The sequence below is a fragment of the Gastrolobium bilobum genome, unplaced genomic scaffold, assembly GCF_033153095.1.
Source record: "Gastrolobium bilobum isolate Gb01-03AN ecotype WA unplaced genomic scaffold, APGP_CSIRO_Gbil_v1 utg40026, whole genome shotgun sequence".
Taxonomy (NCBI): Eukaryota; Viridiplantae; Streptophyta; class Magnoliopsida; order Fabales; family Fabaceae; genus Gastrolobium; species Gastrolobium bilobum.
The window spans coordinates 25735-48677 of record NW_026899792.1 but is presented as its reverse complement, the minus strand read 5'-3'; the positions used below and the strand labels follow the sequence as shown (position 1 = coordinate 48677).

The 22943-nt window shown below is 37.7% G+C and overlaps 1 protein-coding gene across 2 annotated transcripts; it reads left to right on the top strand.

Moving 5' to 3' along the window:
* Nucleotides 1–13843: 13843 nt before the first annotated feature.
* LOC133293519 (carbon catabolite repressor protein 4 homolog 2-like) lies at nucleotides 13844–21305 on the top strand. 2 transcript variants are annotated; one of them, XM_061492094.1, is made up of 12 exons: nucleotides 13844–14364; nucleotides 16142–16886; nucleotides 17223–17309; nucleotides 17390–17473; nucleotides 17547–17633; nucleotides 17735–17821; nucleotides 18340–18393; nucleotides 18473–18564; nucleotides 18680–18794; nucleotides 18937–19081; nucleotides 19168–19325; nucleotides 20422–21305. In XM_061492094.1, exons 1-11 carry the CDS (start codon nucleotides 14207–14209, stop codon nucleotides 19314–19316), a joined length of 1803 nt encoding a protein of 600 aa, XP_061348078.1. In that variant the 5' UTR covers nucleotides 13844–14206; the 3' UTR covers nucleotides 19317–19325; nucleotides 20422–21305. The 2 variants fall into 2 exon arrangements, with proteins under 2 accessions (XP_061348078.1, XP_061348077.1); XM_061492093.1 differs by having other exon boundaries at nucleotides 13845–14364; nucleotides 20417–21305.
* Nucleotides 21306–22943: the final 1638 nt, after the last annotated feature.

Here is a 22943-nt window from a genome sequence, read left to right as displayed (position 1 = left end):
GATATGAACTTCCCTTGGAACTAGAGTTACGTGGAGAAAATTCCTTGTGGTTAAAATTTGAGAGAATGAGCAGTAGGGACTTTTCTTGGAAGTACTATATGAGCATTCTTGTGTTTGGCAAGTTGGCCAATGGAATGGCTTTGATACTATATATATATATATATATATATATATATATATATATATATATATATATATATATATATATATATTGGTTATATTGATATACATGTATATATTGGCTCAAGTTATTACCCGGGAGAAGACATGTGTATTTTGATACCATAGTTCATGATTGTAAAATTTGGTTATATTGTTATACATGTAAAACAAAGCCAAATGTGTTATTAATATTGACTTTTTGGCACAAGTAATGACAAGCTATGGTTTGGTTATATAAATGATGGCTTTAAGCCAAAGAATATTGGACCAAGTATATAATGCTTGTATAGATGTTTGATTGTTGGAATTGCGAAATTGGTCATGGTAGCATATATGTGGCATGAGACCAAATTTGATGTAAACAATGACTATGGCTATATAAATTCCAATGTGAATGTGTAATGAAGGGTAGATTAACAAAATTATGTCATGAACAATGGAATTATTATACTTGATGCAAAATCATGGGAAATATTGAGATAGTGATCAATTAGGTGTCCTTGAGAAGGTTTATGGCTTGAAAAGGGAGGTCCAACTCCTCAAATGAATCTTTCCATGTCCTGGAGAGCGCACTAAAATGCGCTCGAAATGTCTGAGGCAATACCCAACCATTGGTGAGTGCGCTAAAGCGATATAGGGAGTATTAAAACGTGTTTCTTCTGGTTGAGCGTGCTAAAGCATGCTAGGGGAATTAGAAAATGCTCACTCGAGTGCGCTACAACGTGTTCGAGGGCGCTAAAATGCGCTTTGAGAATCTAAGATAGTTAACAACTCTCTTAGCAAGCTAAAGCGCGTTGGGAGCACGCTACAATGTGCTAATTGAGTGATAGAATACTTGTTGTGCACGCTACAATGCACTACAGTGTGCTAAATAGAGAAAATTCCACATGCAGGAGCGCGCTAAAGCACGCTGACCCTGCACTTTAGTATTGAGTTTTACCCCTCTTGGCCTATGTGAGCCAAATTTTAGGTGATTGTAGGCTAATGTAGGACATTCCTAGCTAATGTATGAATAATAATAAAGGGAATAAACGTAAAAGGATTCAAAACTAATTTATAGAGAAAAAGTAAAAAGTTTATTCGTGTTTTTGCTTATATTAAATGAAATATAGTTGTGTTTAATACCATAATTGATGATAATACACCGGGTGCACACATGGTGTTACAATGAGCACCATTCCATGTTAGTACTCTAATAATATATGTCACCAACTTATATACAATCTCCAAGATTCTTAACATCATCATAACATTCATATCAAACTTTTGCCTTTAGCTATTACTTATAATGACTTACAAGAGTCATTACATAGTAAACTTCAAGCTCCTTATTTTATTTCAAGATTGGTCCATGTTATGTATATAAATTTAGTAGATAAAGTTTTAGACTAAGCAGGCTACAATAGTAATTAAACTCCCATACATTATAGTAAACTTCAAGCTCCTTATTTTATTTCAAGATTGTCCCATGTTATGTATATAAATTTAGTAGATAAAGTTTTAGACTAAGCAGGTTACAATAGTAATTAAACTCCCATACATTCAGTGGCGGATCCAAGAAATTAATGAAGGGTGGGCACCACTCAATAAGGTCTGTCTGAAATGCTACTTGCGAGCAGCTGCCGACTGGCTGAGTCTGGTTTAGATCTAGATCTGTACAGATTGCGACTCAACTAGACCAATGATGGAGGAAGAAGCAAATGTTCCAACTTCTAATAACGGAGATTGAGGTTTGAGAAGAGATGAATCAATACGTAGATGCAAATAATGGGTGTCGAATAAAGCTCCCAGCTGTTAGGTTTGGATAATAAAGATGGAGGAGAAAAGAAATTCACGGAAAAATAAAATGGAATGAGGAAAATTAAAGGAGTAAGATATCATAACAACCAATTAGGGTTACTAAATATGAAAAATCTTTGTACAGTTATGATCCTCATATTTAATGTAAAAGTATTAAATATGAAAAATCATAATCAGACAAAGGTGAAAATAAATATAAAGTATTAAATATGGGGAATCATAACCATACAAAGTTGAAAATAAATATAACTGTTGGATCAACATAATCGATCTAACGGTGAAATTGATTGGTAATAACCCTAATTGTAGTAACCCTAATTAGTTGTTACAATATCCTACTCTGAAATTAAATTGAAAAAATTTGAATTTTAAGAAAAGAGTATTTTTGTATTTTTGCATCATAATTTAAGGGTGGTCACTTGCCCCCTTTCTCTTCAACCTCCATCCGCCTCTGCATACATTCACAAATAACATGACGTTATATACAATTATTACACCAACTTCACATTCACATCATTCACATCATTCAATCATAAAGAAACATGAAGAGAGTTTTACACTTAGTATTGCCTCTAAAGGCAAGGTGTTTTACCCCTCTCCTCTGGTCTCTTAAGCCTCTTATTGTTGGCGCAACTTTTCACCTAGAAAGCATCCAATATTTCAACTTGTAAAAAGCGGGAAGGTAAAAGTGGTTTTTCACTATAGTATAGCTTGAGGGGAACCAAATGAATTTTTCTATCGTGATTCATTTTTTTATTGTTAGAGAGGTGAATACGAGAGTCATTCACAATCTTTCATTTTGCGGACATATTGAAGTATCATTAACGACTTATGTCATTCACTTCTTTTATTAATAGAGAGATGAATGTGCGAGTCATTCACAATTTTTCATTTTGTGGACATGTTGAAGTATCATTAATGACTTATGTCATTCTCACTTAAACTCCTTGACAATTAGGCGTGTGAGTAGGGGTGTTAACGAGCTGAGCCGAGCTGAGCCGAGCTTTGGTCTTAAAAGGTTAAGCATGTGTTTAAATGTGTCAGCTGTAAGAACCCGCACCGTTAATTAAAGATTTTAATTAATAAATTCTGAGAAAATAGGAAATGATTCCATAATTGACCCTAATAATTATTACGAGGCTTTAATAATTATAGTAAGTGACTAATAATGCTGAAAGTCGCTTTTCGGAAGAAAAGTGCAGATACCGGTTCTGCTAGTCAGTATAAATGCGTGCCGAAAAAGTATCCCAGAAAATTATAATAAGTGCATGATAATTACTAGAATAATATGTAGGACTTGTAAAACGAGTTTCAAGTCCAAATAATGAGAACTGGTGCTAGAAACCGGTACTGGCTTTGAAAAGCGCGTATCGAAAAGGTGCTCAAAAAATTATAAGAAAAATATGATAATTCTTGGAAAAATGTGTAGTTTCAGATTCCAAAGTTTTGGATTAAAATGCTAAGCGTAGCAATTAAAGTTAATACTGTGTGTTAATTGGGTAAGTGGCTATAAATACCCTTATTAAGGCACAAAACCCTAGAAAACAGTTTCTCTACGTGAGTGTGGGACTGGTCAGCTGTTGGTTCCACTGTTCCATTGCTTCACCACCATTTTGTGAGCCTTGTGACCTCTCTTCTTCATTTTCTCTTCACTTTGTACCTTGGGTGAGTGGGAGAGATCATTGTGAGTGTGAAAGGAGCTCTTTTCCTGAGTGTGGTGACTGTGTGGAGGCTGTTTGGGGTCTGAACTGCCTTGTGTGAGTGTGTGAGCTTCTTCCTTGGGTTGTTGGAGCTCCAAGGAGCAATCTTTGTGAAGAAAGATCATTGCTTGGGTGGTATTTTCGTGCACCCTTGAAGTCAGAACCTTGAAGTTGTTGTGTGAGCTCCAAGAGCACCCTTTTTCTGAGTTTGAGCTTTGGTAAGCTTCATCACCTTTGATCATGAGTCTTTGAGCTTAAAAATGGAACCTTGATGCATGTAAAGGTTAAAAGATGATAACTTAATGTTGGGGTTGGTCAAACACACCTAGAAATGCATGTTTAGGTGTTTAAAATCGGTAAAAACCCAACCTTGGAAGGATATCTTCACGAAATGCAGTTTCTGCATTCTGTCGTGAAATATCCGGATATGTGCCCGAGAAGTATCCGGATATGTGATATCCGGATATGGAATTTGGACATTCGGATATTAGATATCCGGATATGGGAATCTGGATATCCGGATATTGTATATCCGGATATGTACAGTGAAATATCCGGATATAGCATATCCGGATATGGTCCCGAGGAATATTCGGATATTGTGGGATTTCGTAGAACAGTAGCTGTGCTGTGTGTACAGTAGGCTATTGGGGGGTTTGTGGACCCTAGATTGATGAAGTTGAACTTCTGTAATTAATGAACTAAGTCAGAATCGTATGATTAAGGGCTTATGGCTTGGTATGGAGCCTTAAGACGTAAAACGTAAAGGAAAGGCGTTGTCTTAATATTATATGCTTGTGGTGCATTATTATTGATATAGTATTGGTCCATAACAGATTGTGAATCTGTTGTGTTTGGACTTTGAGCTGTGGACTCTTGGCTTTGGGTGTTAGCTTGCAAGGTAAGCTTTCGTGTCCTCGGTTTAGCCATGTTGTGGTTCCACCATGTCCCATGGGGTTGTGGTTTTATGCATGCGGTGTTACATGCTTTGAATATTCGAAATGCTGTTGAGCTTTATGTGTAATGGCTTTTAATATGCATGTGTTGTTCCATCTTGACGGTAAGCCTGAGTATGTAGCGTCATACAAGACGGTGATCCGGGGTGGATGCAAGTAGCGTCTTGCACTAGTGTGGGTATTTGGCATATGTAAATCCTGCATTTCTCTGGCCAGTAGAATAGAATTGACACACATGACATGATTATCTGCTGCATTGCACTATTTTAGAACTGATGATGATATCTGCTTTTAAACTTATATTGCACATGTAAGTGAGCTTGGGGTGGAAGATCCTTGAGGACCCCTTGTGTTACTGAGATTTCTTGTTTAGAGATCTCACCCCACGTTGGGGAATGCTTATTTCAGGTTCCGGTAGTTTGGTGACTGATGCCTCTGGCGGCAGGAGGCCAGAGCTTAGTTGATGTTATTATGCTGTATTGCTGCCATGACTGGATATGGATGCTTTTTATGTTTTCCGCTATTTATGATTATGTTGTTGTTGAGACTGATGATGGGCGTGTTGCCTTATTTGAGTGAGCATGGGGATTGTCCATGACACTTTATGTTAGTACTTTTAGATTGGAGTTGTATAAACTGTTAGATGGCCCGATCTACGTTGTTGTAGTTCCGTGACTAGAGCCACACTTTTATTATATATGTTATGAGGTATTTTCAGTTAGCTATTTTAATGCAATTACATACAGGAGATGTTTTATTAATTGAATAATAAGCAAGTTGGTAATGTTAATGACATCATAATTGAAAAGAAAAAGATATTCCGCATTTTTAATTAAGCGCTGCTTAATACGATAATATGATAACATTACCGGATATATACGGGGTGTTACATTTATGGTATCAGAGCAATGGTTCGAGGGAAAAGCTTGTATGTATTGCAATAGTTAGGATGTTTGGTTGTGTCTGTCTTGTGTGTTTACTCCGTCGAATTTTATTATGATAATGCATATGTAATCACACTGCGTGGGCCTGATCAACTCATAATTTGTGTAACTTGTGCAGAGTCATGGTAAGGTCCGGGAGAACACGAGAGACTTTTGAGGATCAACCCGATCTTATCCTGACTGCATTGGCTGAGATGCAGGCGGCTAGGTTAGCTGATCCGGAGGCCACTAGATTGGCCAACGCGGCTCGCAAGGCGAACCGGATAGCCGCAGAAGAGGTTCGTGAAGCGAACCGGAGGACCACTGAGGATGTCCTCGAGGCGAACAGGATGGCGAACATGACGATGATGAGAGTCATGTTGGAGGAGATGAGGGTTGGTCCTGCTGTAGGCCATGCACCACCGCCACCGCCGCCGCCTCCACCTAGTGTTCAGGATGAGAGCCTGAGTCACATTGGCAGTGCTGCTCATGTCGCTGAGATGAGGGATACTCTTGTAGAGCCTGCTGAGGATCGTGATGTGATAGACCGCCGGCTGAATGCTTTCAGGAAGCATAAGCCACCTGTGTTTGAGGGGTCTTTGGATCCTATTGTTGCTGCTAGATGGCTGGAGTCGCTGGACAAGATATTTCGGGTCATGCAGTGTACAGATCTGCAGAAGCTGATGTTCTCGACTTACATGATGGAGGGCGATGCCCATGAGTAGTGGACGAACACCTCTCGTGCTTATGAGATGCAAGGTCGTGTTTTGACATGGCCATACTTCGAGGAGTGTTTCTTGGGCAGATACTTTCCCTATGATGCGCAGGAGAGGAAGCAGGGAGAGTTTGATAGATTGGTTCAGGGCTCGATGTCTGTTGACGAATACTTGGCCAAGTTTAATGAGCTGGTGAAGTTTGCACACTTCAGGATGGTTCCTCCTACTCCGATGTTTCTGGCTGCTAAGTTCCGTAGGGGACTTAGTGAGGTGATTGTTGAGCATTTAGCTGGAGCTGCTTCGAGTGACTTTGGTACACTGGTTCAGCAGTGTAAGGACATTGAGGATGTCTGTATAGCGAGTAAGGCCAAGAGGGCCAAGGTCGACGAGACCAAGGGGACTATTGGTTCCACTCATGTTTCTACGTCCTGGAAGGACAAGAGGTTTGCTGGGAAGGGCAAGGGTAAACAGTTGGCGACTAGGCAGGCGCCTGGTCAGTTCAAGAGGACTGCTTCACAGCAGGGGAGTTTTGCTAGGCCTCCTTCCACTCCGAGATGTGCGGGGTGCGGAAAGGAGCATGAGGGACGTTGTGCTTCGGGGTAGTTGGTTTGTTTCCAGTATGGCAAGGAGGGCCACTTCTCTAGAGACTGTCCGTCGTCAACGGCGAGAGCTGCAGCTGTTCAGGCAGTTCCTTTGCAGATGGTTCCGATGGCTTCTACTTCGGCACCTGCAGTGCCACCTTCTGTTGGGCGTGTGTATACCTTGGATAGGCATCAGTCGGACCGCGCTCCGAACCTTGTTAGAGGTACTGTGTCTATTGGTGGTATTGTTGTTGATGCATTGTTTGACTCCGGGGCTACGCATTCGTTTGTTGCTACCCCGATTGCTTTGGGGCTTGAGTTGCCCATGCCTGTGCTTTCTCCACCGTTGCGGGTGACTACCGCCACCGGAGAAGTTTGTGTTTCTACCACTATTCATCGCGATGTAGCATTTCAGTGGGATGGTCGTGAGTTCTCGGTAAATCTGATAGGATTGCCGATGGCCAACCTTGAGATTATTCTGGGCATGGATTGGTTGTCTAGAAACTGTGCACTGATTGATTGTTGTGCAAAGCGCGTGGTGATGTCTCCGTGTGATTCCACAGCTAGTTCCTCGCCATATATTTCATTGCTGCAGGCTAGGAAGGCCTTGAGAGCAGGGGCATTTGGTTATGTCATGTTGGGAGGTTTGGTGAGTGGGACACATGAGGATATCACTGGCATTCCTGTGGTGGGGGAGTTCCTCGAGGTGTTTCCTGAGGAGATTCCTGAGTTCCCGCCACAGCAGGAGATAGAGTTCTCCATTGACTTGTTGCCTGGTGTGGGGCCGATTTCTTTGGCTTCATATCGGATGTCGCCACCGGAGTAAGCTGAGCTTAAGAAGCATATTGAGGATCTTTCAGCGAAAGATTTCATCAGGCCGAGTGTGTCTCCTTGGGGAGCACCGGTCATTTTTGTGAAGAAGAAGGATGGGACAATGCGATTGTGCACCGACTACAGGCAGTTGAACAAGGTGATAATCAAGAACAAGTATCCCCTTCCTCGGATTGATGATCTGTTGGATCAGCTCAGGGGTGCTTGTGTGTATTCCAAGATTGATCTCTGGTCCGGATACCATCAGATTCGGGTGAAGCCAGAGGATGTCCCTAAGACCGTGTTTCGTTCGAGATACGGTCACTTTGAGTATTTGGTTATCCCGTTCGGACTCACCAATGTGCCGACAGTGTTCATGGATTATATGAACAGGATTTTTCAACCGTATCTGGATCAGTTTGTGATTGTCTTCATTGATGATATTCTGATCTACTCCAAGACTGAGGAGGAGCATGCAGAGCATCTGAGGATTATTCTGCAAGTGCTGAAGGAGAAAAAGCTTTATGCTAAGCCTTCTAAGTGTGAGTTTTGGCTCAAATCAGTCAAGTTCCTGGGGCATGTGATTTCAGCTGATGGAGTTGCAGTGGATTCCAACAAGATTGAGGCCGTACTGGATTGGGAGAGGCCCAAGATAGTCACGGAGGTGAGGAGCTTCTTAGGTTTGGCAGGTTACTATCGGAGGTTCATCAAGGGTTTCTCCACGATGGTTCTCCCTTTGACTCGCCTTACCCGAAAGGAGACTCCATTTGTGTGGACTCACGAGTGTGAGGCGTGCTTTCAGGAGTTGAAGGAAAGATTGACTTCTTCACCTGTGTTGATCCTTCCTGATCCTGAGGAGCAGTTTGAGCTTTACTGTGATGCTTCTGGAAAGGGGCTGGGCTGTGTGTTGATGCAGTCTGGTAGAGCTGTTGCTTTTGCTTCGAGGCAGTTGAAGCCTCATGAGGAGAACTACCCGAATCATGATTTGGAGTTGGCTGCGATTGTGTTTGCTTTCAAGATCTGGAGGCACTACCTGTTTGGCATGCAGTTTGCGGTGTTCAGTGATCACAAGAGCTTGAAGTATCTGTTTGATCAGAAAGAGCTAAACATGAGGCAGAGAAGATGGATGGAGTTTTTGAAGGACTACGACTTTGAGTTGAAGTACCATCCTAGAAAGGCCAATGTGGTAGCTGATGCTTTGATTCGGAAATCCGTGAGTCTATCCAGTTTGTCGATGGGTGACTTCGACCTCATAGAGAAGTTTCGAGATTTGAAGGTGACCACCTTGTTTGGGGGTTCACTTCTCGAGACGGAGACTGTGAGAGTCAGGAATGAGCTTATGGAGAAGATCCAAGAGGCGCAAGTGCAGAGAGAGTGTCTCGACTACGTGAAGAACCAAGACGGTGTGTCTTGGAATGAGGATGGACTTCTGTTGTTTCAGAAGCGTGTTGTGATTCCTCGAGGTCCCTTGACCGAAGAGGTTATGGCGGAGGGCCATAAGGGGCAGTTTATTGTTCATCCTGGTGCTACGAAGATGTACCAAGACCTGAAGAGAAATTTCTGGTGGCCAGGAATGAAGAAGGACATAGCTGTGTATGTGTCCAAGTGTTTGATCTGCCAGAAGGTGAAGATTGAACACCAGAGGCCGTCTGGTAAACTTCAACCTCTTGAGATTCCAGAGTGGAAATGGGAGAGCATTTCCATGGACTTCGTTGTGGGTTTACCGAAGACTCAGGTTGGCTGTGACTCGATATGGGTCATTGTGGACAGATTGACAAAGTCTGCCCATTTTCTTCCAGTGAAGGTGAACTTCACTACGGAGCAGTTGGCCAAGCTTTATGTTCGCGAGATCGCCAGAAGAGCTACTACGATGTCAAGCATCGTCCACTGGAGTTCAGTGAGGGTGAGCACGTGTTTGTGAGACTTTCACCTATCACGGGTGTTGGACGGGCACTCGGAGTGAGGAAGCTGAGCCCGCGGTTTATTGGGCCATACCAGATTCTTGGTAGAGTAGGACCTGTTGCCTACCGGCTTGCCTTGCCTCCGAACCTGGCTAACATCCACGACGTGTTTCACGTGTCTCAGCTTCGGAGGTACATAGCAGATCCGTCGCACGTGGTGCAACCGGATGATGTGGAGGTTCGGGAGAACCTAAAGACTCCAGTCGGACCACTAAAGATTCTCGATCGCGGCGAGAAGCAGCTGAGGAGCAAGATCATTCCGATGGTCAAAGTGCAGTGGAACGGAAGGACTCCTGAGGAGTGTACTTGGGAGCGTGAGGACGAGCTTCTCCGGCAGTACCCCGAGTTTCGACCAGGTATGTTTCTGATTTTGAGGTCAAAATCCTAAAAAGGTGGGGTGAATGTAAGAACCCGCACCGTTAATTAAGGATTTTAATTAATAAATTATGAGAAAATAGGAAATGATTCCATAATTGACCCTAATAATTATTACGAGGCTTTAATAATTATAGCAAGTGAGTAATAATGCTGAAAGTCGCTTTTCGGAAGAAAAGTGCAGATACCGGTTCTGCTAGTCGGTATAAATGCGTGGCGAAAAAGTATCCCGAAAAATTATAATAAGTGCATGATAATTACAAGAATAATATGTAGGACTTGTAAAACGAGTTTCAAGTCCAAATAATGAGAACTGGTGCTAGAAACCACTATTGGCTTTGAAAAGCGCGTATCGAAAAGGTGCTAAGAAAATTATAAGAAAAATATGATAATTCTTGGAAAAATGTGTAGTTTCAGATTCCAAAGTTTGGGATTAAAATGCTAAGTGTAGCAATTAAAGTTAATATTGTGTGTTAATTGGGTAAGTGGCTATAAATACCCTTATTAAGGGCACAAAACCCTAGAAAACAGTTTCTCTACGTGAGTGTGAGACTGGTCAGCTGCTGGTTCCACTGTTCCATTGCTTAACCACCATTTTGTGAGCCTTGTGACCTATCTTCTTCATTTTCTCTTCACTTTGTACCTTGGGTAAGTGGGAGAGATCATTGTGAGTGTGAAATGAGCTCTTTTCCTGAGTGTGGTGACTGTGTGGAGGCTGTTTGGGGTCTGAACTGCCTTGTGTGAGTGTGTGAGCTTCTTCCTTGGGTTGTTGGAGCTCCAAGGAGCAATCTTTGTGAAGAAAGATCATTGCTTGGGTGGTATTTTCGTGCACCCTTGAAGTCAGAACCTTGAAGCTGTTGTGTGAGCTCCAAGAGCACCCTTTTTCTGAGTTTGAGCTTTGGTAAGCTTCATCACCTTTGATCATGAGTCTTTGAGCTTAAAAATGGAACATTGATGCATGTAAAGGTTAAAAGATGATAACTTAATGTTGAGGTTGGTCAAACACACCTAGAAATGCATGTTTAGGTGTTTAAAATCGGTAAAAACCCAACCTTGGAAGGATATCTTCACGAAATGCAATTTCTGCATTCAAATATCCGGATATGTGCCCGAGAAGTATCCGGATATGTGATATCCGGATATGGAATTTGGACATCCGGATATTAGATATCCGGATATGGGAATCTGGATATCCGGATATTGTATATCCGGATATGTACAGTGAAATATCTGGATATAGCATATCCGGATATGGTCCCGAAGAATATCTGGATATTCTGGGATTTCGTAGAACAATAGTTGTGTTGTGTGTACAGTAGGCTATTGGGGGTTTGTGGACCCTAGATTGATGAAGTTGAACTTCTGTAATTAATGAACTAAGTCAGAATCGTATGATTAAGGGCTTATGGCTTGGTATGGAGCCTTAAGACGTAAAACGTAAAGGAAAGGCGTTGTCTTAATATTATATGCTTGTGGTGCATTATTGTTGATATAGTATTGGTCCATAACAGATTGTGAATCTGCTGTGTTTGGACTTTGAGCTGTGGACTCTTGGCTTTGGGTGTTAGCTTGCAAGGTAAGCTTTTGTGTCCTCGGTTTAGCCATGTTGTGGTTCCACCATGTCCCATGGGGGTGTGGTTTTATGCATGCGGTGTTACATGCTTTGAATATTCGAAATGCTGTTGAGCTTTATGTGTAATGGCTTTTAATATGCATGTGTTGTTCCATCTTGACGGTAAGCCTGAGTATGTAGCGTCATACAAGACGGTGATCCGGGGTGGATGCAAGTAGCGTCTTGCACTAGTGTGGGTATTTGGCGTATGTAAATCCTGCATTTCTCTGGCCAGTAGAATAGAATTGACACACATGACATGATTATCTGCTGCATTGCACTATTTTAGAACTGATGATGATATCTGTTTTTAAACTTATATTGCACATGTAAGTGAGCTTGTGGTGGAAGATCCTTGAGGACCCTTTGTCTTACTGAGATTTCTTATTTAGAGATCTCACCCCACGTTTGGGGAATGCTTATTTCAGGTTCCAGTAGTTTGGTGACTGATGCCTCTGCGGCAGGAGGCCAGAGCTTAGTTGATGTTATTATGCTGTATTGCTGCCATGACTGGATATGGATGCTGTTTATGTTTTCCGCTATTTATGATTATGTTGTTGTTGAGACTGATGTTGGGCGTGTTGCCTTATTTGAGTGAGCATGAGGATTGTCCATGACACTTTATGTTAGTACTTTTAGATTGGAGTTGTATAAACTGTTAGATAGTCTGGTCTACGTTGTTGTAGTTCCGTGACTAGAGCCACACTTTTATTATATATGTTATGAGGTATTTTCAGTTAGCTGTTTTAATGCAATTACATACCGGCGATGTTTTATTAATTGAATAATAAGCAAGTTGGTAATGTTAATGACATCATAATTGAAAAGAAAAAGATATTCCGCATTTTTAATTAAGCGCTGCTTAATACGATAGTATGATAACATTACCGGATATATACGGGGTGTTACATCTGCCTGATCAAGCCTGTTACCTGTTATAAATATAATTATCGGCCCGTAGCCTGACTTATTTATAAAAAATAAAAGCCTAGTTTAGTCTGTTTAAAAAAAACATTTATCCAAACAAAATATACAATCAACAACAATAATAATTCTATAAATATTCATAAATTCAATATATCCAAACAACATAATATAGAATAAAATCACTCAAAAACTCTGTTTAACCAATAAAATGAGGTGAAATGGATTGAGAAGAAAGTGAAGGCTATTACAAGTAATATAAAAAATAATAATATATTAGGCCAGTTTGAGAGGCTCTAAGGTCGAGCTTTTGAATTGGAACTTGAGGCCTTTTTATTAAACGAGCTTTTATACAAATTCAAGCCTAGTGCCAACAACCAATTTTAAACATGTAAGTTACCTTCACGAGCCGAGCCAAAGACCCATGGTTCGTTTAGCACCCCTACGTGTGAGTTATCAATTGTTACCTATTCATACTTTTTTTAGAGCTTCATCATCTTTTCCCCTCAAAATTTGGGATAAGATATCAAATTAAATTTTATCTTGGTATTTTTTTTCATAAATAGAAATATTTATTACATGTATCCTATATTTGTTAGATGTAGTTATTATTATTATTATTATTATTATTCAAAATTATGATTATGGTTTAATCTCTCATTTAAAATTGTCAGGATTTATTGGAACTCTGTTTTATTACTAACTTCATAAAAATGTTCTTTATGATGATAATTTCTTGTTTGTAATATAAAAGTTATTTTTTAAGTTAGGAGGGATTTTTTTTTTAGTACACTCTCCGCTGCCAATTTATTTTATAAAAAATTACAAATTACTTTAATCTAAAATGAGGGAATGTTTTTAAGTAGGATGTTATATTGGGATAAACGGGTATTTAGTGGATGGATAAATAAATAAATTATACCAATTACTTAAATTGATTGTTTATGAGATCAAAATGTAATATTCTTTGAAGATACCCATATCAATTTTTTTTTTTTTTTTTTTTGATAACACATATCAATTTTTTTAAATTAACACAAGTTAAGAAATAAAAATATTATTTATTAATTATCTTAATTATTTCTTAATAAAATACATTAAATTCTATTTAAATTTTTAATAACTTAAACATTTATACCACATGCCACGAAAAAAATAATCCAAGAGAACGTCAATAAAAATATCTTTGTAATCTTCCCAAACGCAAACCAAAGGCAAAATACACATTACAGGGTCGTATGTATAGTATTCCGTATTCGTATATTATAATTACAAATACACACTCCTCTCTCTATCTCGCTATCTCTCTCTCTCTCTCTCTCTCTCTCTCTTACGAATAGAAAATGAAAAATGAAAGCACAAAGGAGCGATTACTTCCACTTCCTCTGTGTAGTTTAAAACCCTAATCATCGATCCCTTCGGCGTTTCTCTCTCTACAATCTGAATCTCTCTCTCTATCTTTCTAGAAGCTTCGATCTCCGATTGCTGAATCGAATCCGCAGATCCGCCGGTGGCTCATAGCTTTCGATTTCCTCGCGGGTGGGTTCGATTCGGGTCCGTTCTGGCGGGTATTCGGGTCAAGTAAATGTTCCGTCAAAGCAGAGTGATAGGGTTACAGTGCTGTGACGATTGTTATTGTTGTTGTTGTTATTGTTTCGAAGAAGAAGAAGAGAAGAAGAGTGAAGCATGCTGAACGTGCTGCGGGTGCACCTTCCTTCTGATATTCCCATTGTAGGCTGCGAGCTCACGCCGTACGTGCTCCTGCGCCGCCCCGACAAGAACCTTACTACCGATGATGTTCCCGAGACCGCCCCCTTAGATGGCCATTTCATGCGTTACAAGTGGTTCGTTGCTTTTTTTTTTTTTTTTTCGATTTTTGTTTTTCTTTGCTTAAGAAATTGGTTATCTTCGAGTTTATGAGTGTTGGTTCTGTTTTTTTTTTTTTTGTTATTGAAAAGAAAAAAATGGGTGTTTTAGTTCTGATTTATGTAATTTGTATTTGAACATATATGAATTGTAGTTCATGTATTTAGTGTTTCATATTAGCTTGAAAGTATTTGTTTGTTTCATTCTTGGAAAGTTAAGTTCCTTTGCTTTATAATTCTAATGATTAAAAAAACTCTTTTCGTGTATAAAGGTTAAGGAGAAACAAATTTAAGATAGGAGGAAAGCTCATGCCACACATTTTTAATTGAATGAAGTATTAAGTGCTAAGAGCATGTAGTGTTCCGTTAACATTAAGAATCTCTCCTGATTGTCCTGTTTTGGTTGCATTTTCAGGCATCAGGATATTTTATGTTCTTTCTTTTGTAAATTATTTAACGGTTTCATTGTTACTAATTCGTGTGATTATTCATGTATTATCATGACAGTAAATCGCCAGTACTGGGTTGCATTGATAATTGATTTATGTCCTGTTTATTCAGTCTTCTCCTTTATGGCAATATTCTCGTGCACAAATTTGCAATGTTATATTATCACACCACATTTGATGTTTTGTTCGTAAACTTTTTTTCCTGGATTATGGGATACATATTCCTCTAACGTGTCTTTTCAGATAATTGTGTTTAATAGTGAAAATAACATACTAAAATTTATATTATTTGCATAGAATTTAAGTTAATGATGATATTCTACTTCTATTATATATTGTGAAGTGGATATTTGGTAGATCATCATCCTCATCCTGGTATGTGAGTATTCTCTGTTATTCAATCCTGATGTCTGGTGTGGCAATTTGATGTATTTAAAACTATGCGTAGAATATCCAAGAACACAGGATTCCTTGATAACCAAAATTTCCATGATATGGCCTGTTGTATCTCAAATAAGCATCCAAGATATTGGGGTGTCTTATGTGAAGAGGCGGACACACCAACTGCCTCTGAAGAAGCAAAGCGGGAAGTATTGTTGTATCCAACTTGCATATGTAGCATCGAGTCTGGTTATTATTTTTGTGGCAAATTTTGTGCAAAATAAACTTTGTATTTAGCTCATGATTTAGCATGATTTGTAGCATAGTGAGTTAAGATATACATGTTTCGCGTCTGATCTTCATGCATAAGTGTACAATTATATATATGTAAATTATAAAGTCTGTTCTTGTTTAGGAGACTGTGTTACTACCTATTAACATAACTGGTATTGATACTTGGTTGGACCTGTTTGGGGACAAAACCAGTATTAGATAGTTTGAGTTCTTTTGGGTGCTAGGATATGTCCTTTTGTGCAAAAACTATATAATTAAAGGCTGCTCAGCTTTTATAAATGTATTATATAGATAATTCTTTTGTGTCTCATTTTCTATCATGATGCATGCAATCCAATGCCTAAATGGAGACATATATAACTTCAGTATTGTGACAGGGGTTTTGTCTTTGGATGTGTTCTGTAATTGTAGTAACCCCTTTGTATCATGTTTTGGGTTAGATGGTATGTTCTGGATTTCTTAATTTGTCACTTTTTAATGATGCACATATTCGTTAGCTCATCGTTATATCGAGTAGATTAAATATCAAATTTGATCTCAAGTATACTGCTTTAATATACTTCTCTATGCTATTAGAAACTGGACTTTTTACTTTGTTTCACACTATATCATTTGGCCCTCATTTTTGGCAGGTATCGTGTACAGAGTGATAGAAAGGTTGCTGTCTGTAGCATACATCCATCTGAGCAGGCCACATTGCAGTGCCTAGGTTGTGTTAAGGCCAAAATACCCATTGCCAAAAGCTACCATTGCACTCCAAAGTGTTTTTCAGATGCCTGGCAGCATCATCGTGTCTTACACGACCGTGCTGCAAGTGCTGCTAATGAAAATGGAAAGGAGGAGGACGAGGTATTTGGGCGATTTAATAGTTCAGGGTCTGGAGTAGTTACTTCGAGCTTATCTGCCTCTGCATCAAGTGCTAGCTTGACGAATGGGTCTGCAGCACCTTTGTATCCAGCTGCTATCACACAAAGAAGTGGTGAAACTTGGTTTGAAGTTGGGCGATCTAAGACTTATACCCCAACTGCTGATGACATTGGTCATGTCCTTAAGTTTGAGTGTGTTGTAGTTGATGCAGAGACAAACCTGCCTGTGGGGCATGTTAACACTGTAGTAACTTCTTGTGTCATTCCTGCTCCCTCGCCTCCTCCACGCCGGCTGATACCTGTTGATAAGATTGGGCATTTAGATGCAGATGGGCGCGTGACATCTTCTGGAACTTTTTCTGTTCTATCATATAATGTATTGTCAGATTCATATGCCTCAAATGAACTATACAATTACTGCCCATCATGGGCTCTTTCATGGCCATATCGCAGGCAAAATTTGTTAAGAGAAATTGTTGGCTACCGTGCTGACATTATTTGTCTTCAGGAGGTACATTAACATGTTCTTGGTTGTGATTTTTGTGGTTGAAAAATTTGATTAAATAACTTGGCTTCTCAATATTATTTCCAGACTTTTTCTTATCATATTGGTGTTAAATTAATTTTTTATTTATTTCACAGTTTTGAAGTCATCTTTAAAGTTAAATCACAGTTGATTTTTATAAAGACTTGATTATGGAATTGGGGGCACCAAGCATATCTGTCACTGGTAGCTTATTCTAATATTTTGAAACTTGAATTGCTACCAGTTGTAAATGAGAAACATATTATTTGACCTTATATTCTAATAGCTTCTGTATCAGCTAACACAACCTTTTCCCTCTAGGTTCAAAGTGACCATTATGATGAATTTTTTGCTCCTGAACTGGACAAACATGGCTATTATGGGCTTTACAAGAGAAAAACAAACGAGGTTGTTGCAATATTTTGGTTTTTGTGGTCATAATTCACAAAATTATTTTTGATGTTAACATGTTTATTGCGGGTTTGCAGGTATACACTGGCAACCCCAATACAATTGATGGTTGTGCGACATTTTTCCGTAGAGACAGATTTTCACATGTGAAGAAATATGAGGTTGGGAATTGATTTTTGTGTATACCGTTCAATTATGTCTGTAAACAAATTAGAATGATGTGCTTGGATGCAGGTTGAATTTAATAAGGCTGCACAGTCTTTAACCGATGCTATGATTCCGACCACTCAGAAGAAAACTGCCTTGAATCGACTGGTTAAGGTGGCCTTATTTCTCCAAAGACTACATTTTACATTTTGTGTTTTGGAAAAAATGATTGTCTCGTGTAAATGTTGCTTACCAAGTTGTCTCTATATTCTTAGGATAATGTTGCACTAATAGTCGTTCTAGAAGCAAAAGTTAACAATCAGCCAGTTGATAATCCTGGAAAAAGACAGCTTCTTTGTGTGGTAAGCTCTTTTGTGTTGCTATGGTTTATGACCTTTAGGTGGCCTTCTCTGTTCATGTCTTCACGATCTACGATATGTATTTTATATTTATTGTTCAATTTTCGTTGTTTATACCTTTTGTTTATTGTCCCCAGTACCCTGATTTTAGTTGCATTATTTGTTAAATACTAGGGCCTTATCTAGTGCCATGCTTCATGGATGTTGATTTCTTAATTTTCCATTGTCATTAGTGTTCATTGTCAAGTATCCGATAAGGGCATAAATATATATTAAAGCAGTTTTAGGTTTTGAACTTTTTCCCCAGTGACTATTGTGGCTTCTAATCTTGGTGATGGTTGTTGATCTGGCGTGAAATGTTTCTAGATGTGCGGTTTCAGTGTTTTTTGAAAACCATAATTTGGATCTTCCTCTAATAAAGATAGACTGTTTCTGCCTATCCCTGCACCCGTTTTTGGGTTTAGGTCAAAACAGCTTTTTTGGTATTCTACTATTGACTCAAATATTGGATGTGGATTTAGGCAAATACACACGTAAACGTCCTCCAAGATTTAAAGGATGTCAAACTCTGGCAAGTAAGTCATTTCTTTGGTTTGTTTATATTGAACAGTATGTTTTGTATGTAACAGTTACTAATTTCTCCCCTTTCTTTAGGTGCATACTCTCTTAAAGGGGTTGGAGAAAATAGCTGCAAGTGCAGACATTCCAATGTTGGTTTGTGGAGATTTTAATTCAGTTCCGGGAAGGTTTGGTGACTTCTTTTTTTTTTTTTCAAAATAAATTATTATTTTTATTTGGTTAGGGTCTTGTGTTAGTGTCAGTAATTTGTGTGTATAAAGGTTATTCTGAACTTTGTTGCAGTGCTCCTCATGCACTTCTTGCAATGGGAAAGGTAGATCCCTCACACCCCGATTTAGCAGTTGACCCACTTAGTATTTTACGCCCTCACAGCAAGTTGGTTCATCAGTTGCCACTGGTAATATATTCATTAAAGTCCATCTCTTAAAGGAGTAGCTTATTTAAAATATGATTTTTTACTCATTTTATTTCTGTAGTTTTCTCCTTAAAATTTTGCCCAAGTTAATTTATTATTGGTTGTGTGTAACTTAAAATTTTAGGTCAGTGCATACTCGTCTTTTGCAAGAACAGTTGGCCTTGGATTTGAGCGGCATAAAAGGAGACTGGATGGCGGAACAAATGAACCTTTATTTACAAATGTCACTAGAGATTTTATTGGCACTCTAGATTATATATTTTACACAGGTGAGATGTCTTGCAGTGTTATATCATTTTGATAAATTTAATATGTCGGTAACTTTTTTATGAAGTGATGTGGCTTATGGTTTCAGCGGATTCATTGGTTGTGGAATCATTATTGGAGTTATTGGATGAAGAGAGTTTGAGAAAGGACACTGCTCTTCCTTCACCTGAATGGTCCTCAGATCATATAGCTCTCTTAGCTGAGTTTCGCTGCTGCAAGAATAAATCTAGGCGTTGACACTTGATGGTAGGCACTATCTTTGCCCCCTTTCGTTTCCCATAATTTTTTTGGCTTGGTTGTCGTTGGATGTTGTTAAAAGGTCAGCTTGTTTAATAATCATTGTATGGAGAGATGAATGGCTGTAGGCATTTTCATTTCTTTTGTTATCAATTTATGGATGGCTTAAGGTTTATGTAGTTCTGGTGCTCTGTAGTTGGAAATTCATATACGTTGAAGTTTTTGGTTTTGGTTTCTTATTCCTTCATCTTTCTATTGGAGTTGCTTCCATTAAAGGGTGGGCATTGCTATGTCAGATTTATTAGAAGAAAAAGGGTGAACTTGATAAGGTTGTATTACTTAGAGAGTGTGAGACTAAGGATGTAAGAGATGAAAATAATGAGAGTTTGCACAACTTGGAAGTACTTAAAGTAGGGCCTTATGATTTTGATTTACAAAATAGGAATCATGTTACTGGTACTAATTTTCAAACAAAGCATGTACCATTAAAGTAAAAAAACTGCAGGATCCTAAAAAATTCGAACAATTCATGTATCACCCATGTAAAACTGCAACGTCTCTGATTCCTTGAAATACTGATTTTGCTCTGGCATTGAGAAATTTCGAATGTTAGGGGAAGCCTTTGAAAACTTTCCTTCCTTTTTGTTGAACTTTTTAAATATGAGCAACGGGCAGATGATTTTGTACCAGCTGTTTCAGAATCTCATGCAAAGAAAGGTTAATTGACATGAACACTTGATGGAAACTGTCACAATTTGAAGTAGTATATACCATTTGGTATAATTTGTCAACTGTGACTGTGACTATTCACACCAGTGTGCTGATGAAATCTTAACTAAGATAATTTTTACTTGGTTATATAAAAGAATCTTCAAGTTTGAGATAAAGGTGATGTTGTTGTATATAAAAGAATCCTGAAGTTTATATTTCACCGGACCTATTGACCAACACATCAATGAAGTGCTGATTGAACAAATTTATTTTGTTCGTACCTGTCTTTGTAACCTTTTGTTTCACTACAATATCAGTTGAGTTTGAGTCTGTGTTTTTGTGTATGGATGGTTTAATTCTGTATTGATTATGGTTGTCAATTTTTGTAGGTCAGATCCACAGACACGTAAAGAAAAAGGCTGAAAGAAGCATTTGGTTGGTAATTAATTGTAAGAATGGTAGATCATGCCTATCTTTTCCAGGTATCTCCATGTGGGATCCTTGCAATGATCTGCTTTGTATTGTGTCACCTTTATCTCATAGAAAAATTATTATTGTGTCATATTAACTTGCCTCTTTATCACTCCTACACAACCTTTTTCTTTTTCCCGCCTCTTCTAATCCTTTTCCTTCCAAAAGTCAAAATTTTCTTCATAGAAGCACACTGGGTCGATACCTCCTAGCAAACAACCAAGTCCTTCCGACATAGTGGCTGCTGAGCCTAGGGCTCTAATATCTCCTATATATGTAGTGATAATCTTCAAACTTAGGTAACTTTTTAATTTGCTCTGATCGTCAGAAACTTGACAAATTTGCAATGGCATAATTGATAATGAAGTAGAAGAATTCGCCCCCATAGGGAGGTGAGTTGCTTAACATGGTCATGACTGTAGCCACATTTGTTACAACATAGGAAGAGATGCTTGCTAATTATTGTAAAAATGGGCATGACAAGTCAAATACTTGATTTTTTGGCTATCCCTTTTTAATATATTGGTAGCAGGTGAGCATTCAATCCATGTGTTACTAGAAAATTATTTGGATGTTTTCCAAGTATAATGTGATAAAATGCATATATAGTGCTTTAGCAGACTGATTTGTTGGGATTATTCTCTATTTTGATTTCACTTTTTTTACTTTTTGGCCACTGTTTATCACCAGAATCATCGAACTTCAATTTTTTGTTTGTTTAAGCCATTTGTGGATGTATGTGGACTGTGGTGTGTCCTATAATTGATTATTTGAATGATACGCAATCTAATAGATGTTTCACATATTACTAGGATCTTGTGCCTAAATATTCTTGTAGGCCTATCCATTGAAAGTTGGAAAAGGACCTGCCATTAATGGGTTGTTTTCTTGATATGGGCAGACTTGCGGCTTAATTGATTTACGGTGTGTATTATAATTGATTTACGGCTCAATTGAAATGGATTTACACTCAAAAGGATATGTAGCGGGACATTTTTGTCTTACCAAAAAAAGAAATGAGAATAATTAGTTAAAGAGTGTTGTTAGGTGTGGATGAGATGAATGAGTAAAATGATGAATAATTAAGTTAATCACGAAGCTTTGGCAAGTAGAAAGCATAGAGTCGTGATTTGAATCATTTTATGCGTCCATACATAATTTTTAAGGTCAATAAATAGAATTTTATTCACTTAATATTGTTTGATGTGGACCCAAAAAATGTTAAGAAACTAGAGGGATATGAATAACACATTCAGATTCTTAAAATTTAGGATATGGATGTGAATGGAATATCAATATATTAAAAAGTATGTATTTTAAAAATGTTATGTTAAATTTTTTCTTAAATTGTTTATTTATGTAAATAATCGTTTGATGAATAAAAATATTAAATATATTCTTATATTGATATTGTAGTGTATAATTTTATTCATATTAATAAATTTGTTTTTAATTTTGAATATAATGATAAATAAGTATTATTTTTTTAATAAGTTTGTCTTTTATTTTTCTTTATCATAATTGTATTTATCTAAATAATGTAGAGGTATCTAATTATATATCCTATTAATTTAGCAAACAATTTCTTTTCAATTTGAATTTTTAAGCTAAATTTTTTATATAATATCAAATAGCATTTGGTTTTACTTTTTAATTTCTTAACGTAATTTTTTTTTGTTCTTATGTGCAAAATTCTTCTAAGTATTTTCGTCAATGAAAGTTTTCACGGATGCTTCTTTAGAAAAGCCTCTTTTCCAACGTCAACGAAAAGGCAACTAAGAGGTGTTATAAATTGTTTGTTCAAGTAAAGATCTAAAATGGAATACGAAATACGGTCGTCTCTGATCCATACAAAACGAATGTGGTAAAAAATGTCTACTTTTTATTTTGTTTGATATTTGTTGTGGGAAAGAAAAGGGAGTTTCTTTATTGAGAACCAAATAACAACTTCGGTATTTAAAGTGAGCTGGCCAATTGGACCAGTCGAATCGAGGACAAAGAACAAATTAATTGTTCAATCACTAGGAATCGTTCTTTCCATCCACATATCAGATGAGACTTGTCCTAGTAAATTTAATAAAATGGAACAAAATCTGATCTTAAATATATATATATATATATATATATATATATATATATATATATAAAGTTGATATTTGCCTAATGAGTTTACATATTTCCTATGTCATGTTATTTATTTTAAATAAAATAAAATAAAACAATTATTTAAATAATAAATTTCAATTTTTTTTTTTTTTTATTCTTGATAGGTCTTGTAGGTTTAAATAAGCTAATAGGTTTAGGCTGGATCTATAATTTAATCTGCATTAAGTTAATGGTCAGGCTTAAAATATCTTAATTCAATTTGACCTATATAAACTAAAATCTAGTATAATCCAATTCATTTATACCCCTAATTCTTCTCGATAAATTTGTTTATTAGGT